General features: G+C 44.2%; 1 protein-coding gene across 2 annotated transcripts in view; it reads left to right on the top strand.

The window, feature by feature from the left end:
- Positions 1–12410, top strand: part of LOC130100885 (tensin-3-like) — an 83796-nt gene that overhangs the window by 38237 nt on the left and 33149 nt on the right. For both annotated transcript variants that reach the window (XM_056266539.1, XM_056266547.1), the window contains 2 exons: positions 7964–8047; positions 9724–9827. In XM_056266539.1, coding sequence (XP_056122514.1) covers positions 7964–8047; positions 9724–9827 — 188 coding nt within the window. The remainder of the gene's footprint in view (positions 1–7963; positions 8048–9723; positions 9828–12410) is intronic.

The following is a 12410-nucleotide window of genomic DNA, read 5'->3' on the forward strand; positions in this document are numbered from 1 at the left end:
GTGGATGTTATTGGCTGATGTGGATGTTATGTGTGGATGTTATTGGCTGATGTGGATGTTATGTGTGGATGTTATTGGCTGATGTGGATGTTATATGTGGATGTTATTGGCTGATGTGGATGTTATATGTGGATGTTATTGGCTGATGTGGATGTTATGTGTGGATGTTATTGGCTGATGTGGATGTTATATGTGGATGTTATTGGCTGATGTGGATGTTATATGTGGATGTTATCGGCTGATGTGGATGTTATATGTGGATGTTATCGGCAGATGTGGATGTTATTTGTGGATGTTATTGGCTGATGTGGATGTTATGTGTGGATGTTATGTGTGGATGTTATTGGCTGATGTGGATGTTATGTGTGGATGTTATCGGCTGATGTGGATGTTATTGGCTGATGTGGATGTTATGTGTGGATGTATTTTGGCTGATGTGGATGTTATGTGTGGATGTTATCGGCTGATGTGGATGTTATGTGTGGATGTTATTGGCTGATGTGGATGTTATATATGGATGTTATTGGCTGATGTGGATGTTATAGGTGGATGTTATCGGCTGATGTGGATGTTATGTGGATGTTATTGGCTGATGTGGATGTTATATGTGGATGTTATCGGCAGATGTGGATGTTATATGTGGATGTTATTGGCTGATGTGGATGTTATGTGTGGATGTTATTGGCTGATGTGGATGTTATGTGTGGATGTTATTGGGTGATGTGGATGCTATGTGTGGATGTTATTGGGTGATGTGGATGTTATGTGTGGATGTTATTGGCTGATGTGGATGTTATATGTGGATGTTATCGGCAGATGTGGATGTTATATGTGGATGTTATTGGCTGATGTGGATGTTATGTGTGGATGTTATTGGCTGATGTGGAGGTTATGTGTGGATGTTATTGGGTGATGTGGATGTTATGTGTGGATGTTATTGGGTGATGTGGATGTTATGTGTGGATGTTATTGGCTGATGTGGATGTTATGTGTGGATGTTATTGGCTGATGTGGATGTTATATGTGGATGTTATTGGTTGATGTGGATGTTATTTGGATGTTATTGGCTGATGTGGATGTTATATGTGGATGTTATTGGCTGATGTGGATGTTATTGGCTGATTTGGATGTTATGTGTGGATGTTATTGGCTGATGTGGATGTTATGTGTGGATGTTATTGGCTGATGTGGATGTTATGTGGATGTTATTGGCTGATGTGGATGTTATGTGGATGTTATTGGCTGATGTGGATGTGGTGAGCAGGATGGCCGAGGGACGTGAGAGAACGTCGCGAGGCCGGTGGTGCGATTGCTAATGAACAGCACCTGTGAAGCACACCGGTCTCGCATCTCTCACGGAGGAGCGGAAGCATAAAGGGGGAGCGACGGAGTGGATGATCGAGAGAGGAACAGGCCTGCTTTTGTTTGTGTTTTATTTTATTTTATTTTGGTAGCCAGCAGTCGTCCGTGAGGGGCTGCTTGCAGGTAGTTATATTTTATTTTGGGTAGCCAGCAGTTCCGTGAGGGACTGCTGGCAGGTATTGTGTTTATTTCATTTAAAATAAAGTTTTATTTTGATTGTCCGCCGGTTCCCGCCTCCTTCTTCCCTGAACATTGCTACAGTGGATGTTATGTGTGGATGTTATTGGCTGATGTGGATGTTATGTGGATGTTATTGGCTGATGTGGATGTTATGTGGATGTTATTGGCTGATGTGGATGTTATGTGTGGATGTTATTGGCTGATGTGGATGTTATGTGTGGATGTTATCGGCTGATGTGGATGTTATGTGGGGATGTTATCGGCTGATGTGGATGTTATGTGTGGATGTTATTGGCTGATGTGGATGTTATGTGTGGATGTTATCGGCTGATGTGGATGTTATGTGTGGATGTTATTGGCTGATGTGGATGTTATGTGGATGTTATTGGCTGATGTGGATGTTATGTGGATGTTATTGGCTGATGTGGATGTTATGTGTGGATGTTATTGGCTGATGTGGATGTTATGTGGATGTTATTGGCTGATGTGGATGTTATGTGGATGTTATTAGCTGATGTGGATGTTATATGTGGATGTTATTGGCTGATGTGGATGTTATATGTGGATGTTATCGGCTGATGTGGATGTTATGTGGATGTTATTGGCTGATGTGGATGTTATGTGTGGATGTTAATGGTTGATGTGGATGTTATGTGTGGATGTTATTGGCTGATGTGGATGTTATGTGTGGATGTTATTGGCTGATGTGGATGTTATGTGTGGATGTTATTGTCTGATGTGGATGTCATGTGTGGATGTTATTGGCTGATGTGGATGTCATGTGTGGATGTAATTGGCTGATGTGGATGTTATGTGTGGATGTTATTGGCTGATGTTATGTGTGGATGTTATGTGAGGATGTTATTGGCTGATGTGGATGTTATATGTGGATGTTATTGGCTGATGTGGATGTTATGTGTGGATGTTATTGGCTGATGTGGATGTTATATGTGGATGTTATTGGCTGATGTGGATGTTATGTGTGGATGTTATTGGCTGATGTGGATGTTATGTGTGGATGTTATCGGCTGATGTGGATGTTATGTGTGGATGTTATTGGCTGATGTTATATGTGGATGTTATGTGAGGATGTTATTGGCTGATGTGGATGTTATGTGTGGATGTTATTGGCTGATGTGGATGTTATGTGTGAATGTTATTGGCTGATGTGGATGTTATGTGTGGATGTTATTGGCTGATGTGGATGTTATATGTGGATGTTATTGGCTGATGTGGATGTTATGTGTGGATGTTATCGGCTGATGTGGATGTTATGTGTGGATGTTATCGGCTGATGTGGATGTTATGTGGATGTTATTGGCTGATGTGGATGTTATTGGTTAATGTGGATGTTATATGTGGATGTTATTTGCTGATGTGGATGTTAGGTGTTGATGTTATTGGCTAATGTGGATGTTATGTGTGGATGTTATTGGCTGATGTGGATGTTATGTGTGGATGTTATTGGCTGATGTGGATGTTATGTGTGAATGTTATTGGCTGATGTGGATGTTATGTGTGGATGTTATTGGCTGATGTGGATGTTATATGTGGATGTTATTGGCTGATGTGGATGTTATATGTGGATGTTATTGGCTGATGTGGATGTTATGTGTGGATGTTATCGGCTGATGTGGATGTTATATGTGGATGTTATTGGCTGATGTGGATGTTATTGGCTGATGTGGATGTTATATGTGGATGTTATTTGCTGATGTGGATGTTAGGTGTGGATGTTATTGGCTGATGTGGATGTTATGTGTGGATGTTATTGGCTGATGTGGATGTTATGTGTGGATGTTATTGGCTGATGTGGATGTTATGTGTGGACTTTATTGGCTTATGTGGATATTTTGTGTGGATGTTATTGGCTGATGTGGATGTTATGTGTGGATGTTATTGGCTGATGTGGATGTTGTGTGGATGTTATTGGCTGATGTGGATGTTATGTGGATGTTATTGGCTGATGTGGATGTTATGTGTGGATGTTATCGGCTGATGTGGATTTTAGTTGATCGCGCGCACCTCTGTCATCTTGTCTGCACTCTATGTCTGCGCCTCGGAGGCGGGGTTCAGGCAGCGTCCACACACACACACACACACAGAGAGAGAGAGCGGACACCGTCAGGTGAAGAGAAGGCGTGAACCAACTGCATTTTAAAGTGTTATGTTTCGTGACATCTACAGCGAGCCAGTTAGGAAGAACGAGTCCAACATGGAATTGATTTCAAAGCCGCAATCTTCAGCTCCGGTGTGGGAACATTTTGGCTTTAAGCCGAACGAGAGAGGAGAGCTAATTAACGTGAACGAGCCGGTATGTCGACTGTGTTTTAAAACAGTAGCAACGAAAAGAGGCAACACAACAGAGTTAAAATCGCACCTAAAACATAACCATCCCACCCAGTTTTTCAACCTGGGAACAACAACTGCAGCTGGAGTTGGAGGGGGGCCTTCTTCCAGACAGTTATCTGTTGCAGATGCCTTTTCCCGACAGTGCAAATATAAACGTGACAGCGTGAAATGGCGCACACGGATAGCGCAACTCGCTATATAGCCAAAGAAATGCAGCCATTATACACAGTCGAAAAACCAGCATTTGTGTGAGACACTTTAAAAGTTTAAATTGACATATTACTTTGTTTTGATCTAGTTCTTGATACCTTGCACTTTTTTGTTAACGAAAGTGTATTTATTTACTTGTTTTATTTATGGCTGATGTGGATGTTATGTGTGTATGTTATTGGCTGATGTGGATGTTATGTGGATGTTATTGGCTGATGTGGATGTTATATGTGGATGTTATTGGCTGATGTGGATGTTATGTGTGGATGTTATTGGCTGATGTGGATGTTATATGTGGATGTTATTGGCTGATGTGGATGTTATATGTGGATGTTATTGGCTGATGTGGATGTTTTGTGTGGATGTTATTGGCTGATGTGGTTGTTATGTGGATGTTATTGGCTGATGTGGATGTTATGTGTGGATGTTATTGGCTGATGTGGATGTTATATGTGGATGTTATTGGCTGATGTGGATGTTATGTGTGGATGTTATTGGCTGATGTGGATGTTATTGGCTGATGTTATTGGCTGATGTGGATGTTATATGTGGATGTTATTGGCTGATGTGGATGTTATGTGTGGATGTTATTGGCTGATGTGGATGTTTTGTGTGGATGTTATTGGCTGATGTGGATGTTATATGTGGATGTTATTGGCTGATGTGGATGTTATATGTGGATGTTATTGGCTGATGTGGATGTTATGTGAGGATGTTATTGGCTGATGTGGATGTTATATGTGGATGTTATTGGCTGATGTGGATGTTATGTGTGGATGTTATTGGCTGATGTGGATGTTATGTGTGGATGTTATTGGCTGATCTGGATGTTATATGTGGATGTCATTGGCTGATCTGGATGTTATATGTGGATGTTATATGTGGATGTTATTGGCTGACGTGGATGTTATATGTGGATGTTATATGTGGATGTTATTGGCTGACGTGGATGTTATGTGGATGTTATTGGCTGATCTGGATGTTATATGTGGATGTCATTGGCTGATCTGGATGTTATATGTGGATGTTATATGTGGATGTTATTGGCTGACGTGGATGTTATGTGGATGTTATTGGCTGATGTGGATGTTATATGGATGTTATTGGCTGCTGTGGATGTTATATGTGGATGTTATTGGCTGATGTGGATGTTATATGTGGATGTTATATGTGGATGTTATATGTGGATGTTATTGGCTGACGTGGATGTTATGTGGATGTTATTGGCTGATATGGATGTTATATGGATGTTATTGGCTGATGTGGATGTTATGTGGATGTTATTGGCTGCTGTGGATGTTATATGTGGATGTTATTGGCTGATGTGGATGTTATGTGTGGATGTTATTGGCTGATGTGGATGTTATATGTGGATGTTATTGGCTGATGTGGATGTTATGTGTGGATGTTATTGGCTGATGTGGATGTTATGTGTGGATGTTATTGGCTGATGTGGATGTTATGTGTGGATGTTATTGGCTGATGTGGATGTTATGTGGATGTTATTGGCTGATGTGGATGTTATGTGTGGATGTTATCGGCTGATGTGGATGTTATGTGTGGATGTTATCGGCTGATGTGGATGTTATGTGAGTATGTTATTGGCTGATGTGGATGTTATATGTGGATGTTATCGGCTGATGTGGATGTTATGTGTGGATGTTATTGGCTGATGTGGATGTTATATGTGGATGTTATTGGCTGATGTGGATGTTATGTGGATGTTATTGGCTGATGTGGATGTTATGTGTGGATGTTATTGGCTGATGTGGATGTTATGTGTGGATGTTATTGGCTGATGTGGATGTTATGTGTGGATGTTATTGGCTGATGTGGATGTTATGTGTGGATGTTATTGGCTGATGTGGATGTTATGTGTGGATGTTATTGGCTGATGTGGATGTTATGTGTGGATGTTATTGGCTGATGTGGATGTTATGTGTGGATGTTATTGGCTGATGTGGATGTTATGTGTGGATGTTATTGGCTGATGTGGATGTTATATGTGGATGTTATCGGCTGATGTGGATGTTATGTGTGGATGTTATTGGCTGATGTGGATGTTATATGTGGATGTTATTGGCTGATGTGGATGTTATGTGAGGATGTTATTGGCTGATGTGGATGTTATGTGGATGTTATTGGCTGATGTGGATGTTATGTGGATGTTATTGGCTGATGTGGATGGTATATGTGGATGTTATTGGCTGATGTGGATGTTATGTGGATGTTATTGGCTGATGTGGATGTTTTATGTGGATGTTATTGGCTGATGTGGATGTTATATGTGGATGTTATTGGCTGATGTGGATGTTATGTGGATGTTATTGGCTGATGTGGATGTTATGTGGATGTTATTGGCTGATGTGGATGTTATGTGGATGTTATTGGCTGATGTGGATGTTATATGTGGATGTTATTGGCTGATGTAGATGTTATGTGAGGATGTTATTGGCTGATGTGGATGTTATGTGGATGTTATTGGCTGATGTGGATGTTATGTGGATGTTATTGGCTGATGTGGATGGTATATGTGGATGTTATTGGCTGATGTGGATGTTATGTGGATGTTATTGGCTGATGTGGATGTTATATGTGGATGTTATTGGCTGATGTGGATGTTATATGTGGATGTTATGTGTGGATGTTATTGGCTGATGTGGATGTTATATATGGATGTTATTGGCTGACGTGGATGTTATGTGAGGATGTTATTGGCTGATGTGGATGTTATATGTGGATTTTATCGGCTGATGTGGATGTTATGTGTTGATGTTATTGGCTGATGTGGATGTTATATGTGGATGTTATTGGCTGATGTGGATGTTATGTGAGGATGTTATTGGCTGATGTGGATGTTATGTGGATGTTATTGGCTGATGTGGATGTTATGTGGATGTTATTGGCTGATGTGGATGTTATATGTGGATGTTATTGGCTGATGTGGACGTTATGTGAGGATGTTATTGGCTGATGTGGATGTTATGTGGATGTTATTGGCTGATGTGGATGTTATGTGGATGTTATTGGCTGATGTGGATGTTATGTGTGGATGTTATTGGCTGATGTGGATGTTATGTGTGGATGTTATTGGCTGATGTGGATGTTATGTGTGGATGTTATCGGCTGATGTGGATGTTATGTGTGGATGTTATTGGCTGATGTGGATGTTATGTGGATGTTATTGGCTGATGTGGATGTTATATATGGATGTTATTGGCTGATGTGGATGTTATATGTGGATGCCAGAGTAGTCTTCAATGAGCCGAAGAGAGCACACGTCACTCCTCTCCTCACACAATTGCACTGGTTGCCAGTTGCCGCTTGCATTAAATTCAAGGCACTGACGTTTGCCTACAGAACAACCACTGGCACTGCTCCCTCTTACCTAAACTCATTACTTCAGACTAATGTGCCATCCAGAAACCTGCGCTCTGCTAGCGAATGTCGTCTTGTGGTACCATCTCAAAGAGGCACAAAATCTCTTTCTCGGACCTTTAGCATGGCTGTTCCCTGTTGGTGGAATGATCTGCCTAACTCAACCAGAGCTTCTGAGTCAGTAGCCACTTTCAAGAAACTGCTGAAGACATATCTTTTTCGGCAGCACTTGATTCAGTAGAATTAACACTTTCTCTTCTCTTCTATTCTATAAAAAAAAAAAAAAAAAAAATTAAAAAAACCTGCACTAAAATTAAACTGAGGGGTTATAGCACTTACGTATTGTTGTCCTACTGTTAGTTTAACTGCTTCTATTGTTCTCATTTGTAAGTCGCTTTGGATAAAAGCGTCTGCTAAATGAATAAATGTAAATGTAAATGTAAAATGTTATCGGCTGATGTGGATGTTCTGGTGCTGACAGTGCAGATCAGGCGCTGGACCGCTTCGCCATGAGGAAGTTCTACGACGACAAGGTTTCTGCGCTGATGACTCCATCTCAGAGGAGGTGATGCCCTACACACACGCACGCACCCACACACTCACTTACTCACTCACACGCACGCACGCATGCACGCACGCACGCACCCACACACTCACTCACTCACTCACTCACTCACTCACACACACGCACGCATGCACGCACGCACACACGCACTAAGTCTAGTATCAGCAGGATGTATTTGTAGTATCTGTTCTCTAATGCTGTTGAAATAATGTTGGGTTACACTTTATTTAAAGTTGTCAAAGTTACAGTGTAATTATATATTTAAGTACTGAGTAATATTAAGCAACTACATGCACTTACTATAGGGTTAGGGTAGGATTTTGGTTGAGGTTTAGTTGCATGTAATTATGTATAATTTACTGTCATTACGATGGTAAGTAAGTACATGCAACATATGACTGTAAAGGACACTGACAAGTGTTACCAAATGTTGCACTTTTTCTGTGAATAATGAAAACTGTTCGTAGTCTTGATGGGCTGAAGAGGAGAACATATAATTTCTTCTTTTTGTGAGTATCATATTTATCATACACCAGGCTTTTATGGCTCATATGGTCTGATATGGTGAGAATATGGAGCTATATTTTATTCGGAGCAAAATATGCAATTTGGTGCAGATGCTGATATTTATATGAAATTATGATGCTTGTAAATCAGTGACCTCTTCATAACAGACGACTGACATAAAATGCATATAAATATCAATATCTGCCAATAATATGACTCAGTAAGATGATATTTAAATGCTTAATTTTATGATCAAAGCTCTGTAGTTTTAAATCATATAATGCATTGTAATACAATGATGATTGAGAAATTAACAGATAAACTTTCCTCAAAAGCCTGATGATCATATTTGATACTCATGATTATTATAATAAATGATAATCAAGTAAAGCTCAGTCGCTTCAGTCCAGTTGAAATATTACTAACATTATCAAACAATATTCTTACGTTTACTTGATAAAATCAAAGCAGATTTCAGATGAAGAAGACATGAGCTGAAGGACGTTTGAACTATTACACTAAAAGACTTTATCTTGCTGAAAGAGTCTCGATGAAAGCCAGAAGTGCTGGAGGAGATCGCGTGGATCACGCAGGCTTTATTGGACCAGGAGCGTGTGTGTGTGTGTGTGTGTGTGTGTGTAGTGTTGGGGAACTTGAGGAGTCGCAGAGGCACATTGTGCACTCACTCCCTTTGGAGGATCGTAACCGAGACGTTACGTAATCTGATCACTTAGTAACTAGTAAAGTTCAAATTTACAACAAAATATCTTTTTCAAATAAGTAACGCAAGTTACTGACTTCATATTTGTAGTGTTTATTGGAGAAGTGTTGAAAGCTGAAAGGTGTGTTTGAGCGGCGTCCTCTACTGGACACGCGTGAATCTGCACTTCCTTCAGCCTGAGGATTATTATTTCACTTTTGGTGTTAAAGGGTCTTTACATTTGCCCAAAAATATAACTTTTTTATTATAAAAGGTGAGAAAAGTAACGCAAAAGTACTGTAACGTATTACTTTTCTTAAAAAGTAACTACGTAACGCAATTAGTTACTTTTTAAGGGAGTAACGCACTATTGTAATGCTTTACTTTTCAACGTAACTTCCCCAACACTGCATGTGTGTTTTGAGAAGAGCTGTGATTATAAGCTGTTTGTGCTGGTGTGTGTGTTCAGGTACGTGTGTATCCTCAACAGTCTCCTGAGCGGCTCCATCAAGATGAACACGTGTCCTCTGTTCCTGCACTGTGTCATCCTTCAGGGCTTCGACCGCGCCGCGGGTCAGTGTGTGTTTACTTGCTCACACAACACCCTCACACAACACCCTCACGCAACACCCTCACGCAACACCCTCACACAACACCCTCACGCAACACCCTCACGCAACACCCTCACGCAACACCCTCACGCAACACCCTCACGCAACACCCGCACACAACACCCTCACGCAACACCCTCACACAACACCCTCACGCAACACCCTCACACAACACCCTCACGCAACACCCTCACGCAACACCCTCACGCAACACCCTCACACAACACCCTCCCGCAACACCCTCACACAACACCCTCCCGCAACACCCTCACACAACACACACAACACCCTCACGCAACACCCTCACACAACACCCTCACACAACACCTCACGCAACACCCTCACGCAACACCCTCACACAACACCCTAACGCAACACCCTCACGCAACACCCTCACTCAACACCCTCACACAACACCTCAAACAACATCCTCACACAACACCCACACGCAACACCCTCACACAACACCCTCACGCAACACCCTCACGCAACACCCTCACACAACACCCTCACGCAACACCCTCACACAACACCCTCACGCAACACCCTCACGCAACACGCAACACCCTCACACAACACCCTCACGCAACACCCTCACACAACACCCTCACGCAACACCCTCACGCAACACCCTCACGCAACACCCTCACGCAACACCCTTACGCAACACCCTCACGCAACACCCTCACGCAACACCCTCACACAACACCTCACACAACATCCTCACGCAACACCCTCACACAACACCCTCACGCAACACCCTCACGCAACACCCTCACGCAACACCCTCACACAACACCCTCACGCAACACCCTCACACAACACCCTCACGCAACACCCTCACGCAACACCCTCACACAACACCCTCACGCAACACCCTCACACAACACCCTCACGCAACACCCTCACGCAACACCCTCACGCAACACCCTCACGCAACACCCTTACGCAACACCCTCACGCAACACCCTCACGCAACACCCTCACGCAACACCTCACACAACACCCTCACACAACACCCTCACACAACACCCTCACACAACACCCTCACACAACACCTCACGCAACACCTCACGCAACACCCTCACGCAACACCCTCACGCAACACCCTCACGCAACACCCTCACGCAACACCCTCACAAAACACCCTCACGCAACACCCTCACGCAACACCCTCACGCAACACCCTCACGCAACACCCTCACGCAACACCCTCACGCAACACCCTCACGCAACACCCTCACGCAACACCCTCACGCAACACCCCCCTCACGCAATACCCTCACGCAACACCCTCACGCAACACCCCCACGCAACACCCTCACGCAACACCCTCACGCAACACCCTCACGTAACACCCTCACGCAACACCCTCACGCAACACCCTCACGCAACACCCTCACGCAACACCCTCACGCAACACCCCCCTCACGCAACACCCTCACGCAACACCCCCCTCACGCAACACCCTCACGCAACACCCTCACGCAACACCCTCACGCAACACCCTCACACAACACCCTCACGCAACACCCTCACGCAACACCCTCACGCAACACCCTCACGCAACACCCTAACGCAACACCCTCACGCAACACCCTCACGCAACACCCTCACGCAACACCCTCACGCAACACCCTCACACAACACCCTCACGCAACACCCTCACGCAACACCCTCACGCAACACCCTCACGCAACACCCTCCCGCAACACCCTCACACAACACACACAACACCCTCACGCAACACCCTCACACAACACCTCACGCAACACCCTCACGCAACACCCTCACACAACACCCTAACGCAACACCCTCACGCAACACCCTCACTCAACACCCTCACACAACACCTCAAACAACATCCTCACACAACACCCACACGCAACACCCTCACACAACACCCTCACGCAACACCCTCACGCAACACCCTCACGCAACACCCTCACGCAACACCCTCACGCAACACCCTCACACAACACCCTCACGCAACACCCTCACACAACACCCTCACGCAACACCCTCACGCAACACCCTCACGCAACACCCTCACGCAACACCCTCACGCAACACCCTCACGCAACACCCTCACGCAACACCCTCACACAACACCTCACACAACATCCTCACGCAACACCCTCACACAACACCCTCACGCAACAACCTCACGCAACACCCTCACGCAACACCCTCACGCAACACCCTCACGCAACACCCTCACGCAACACCCTCACGCAACACCCTCACGCAACACCCTCACACAACACCCTCACACAACACCCTCACACAACACCTCACACAACACCCTCACACAACACCCTCACACAACACCCTCACGCAACACCCTCACACAACACCCTCACGCAACACCCTCACGCAACACCCTCACGCAACACCTCACGCAACACCCTCACGCAACACCCTCACGCAACACCCTCACGCAACACCCTCACGCAACACCCTCACGCAACACCCTAACGCAACACCCTCACGCAACACCCTCACACAACACCCTCACGCAACACCCTCACGCAACACCCTCACG

This window comes from Rhinichthys klamathensis, unplaced genomic scaffold (assembly GCF_029890125.1).
Source record: "Rhinichthys klamathensis goyatoka isolate OS25496 unplaced genomic scaffold, OSU_Roscu_1.1 h1tg000011l_1, whole genome shotgun sequence".
Classification (NCBI taxonomy): Eukaryota; Metazoa; Chordata; class Actinopteri; order Cypriniformes; family Leuciscidae; genus Rhinichthys; species Rhinichthys klamathensis.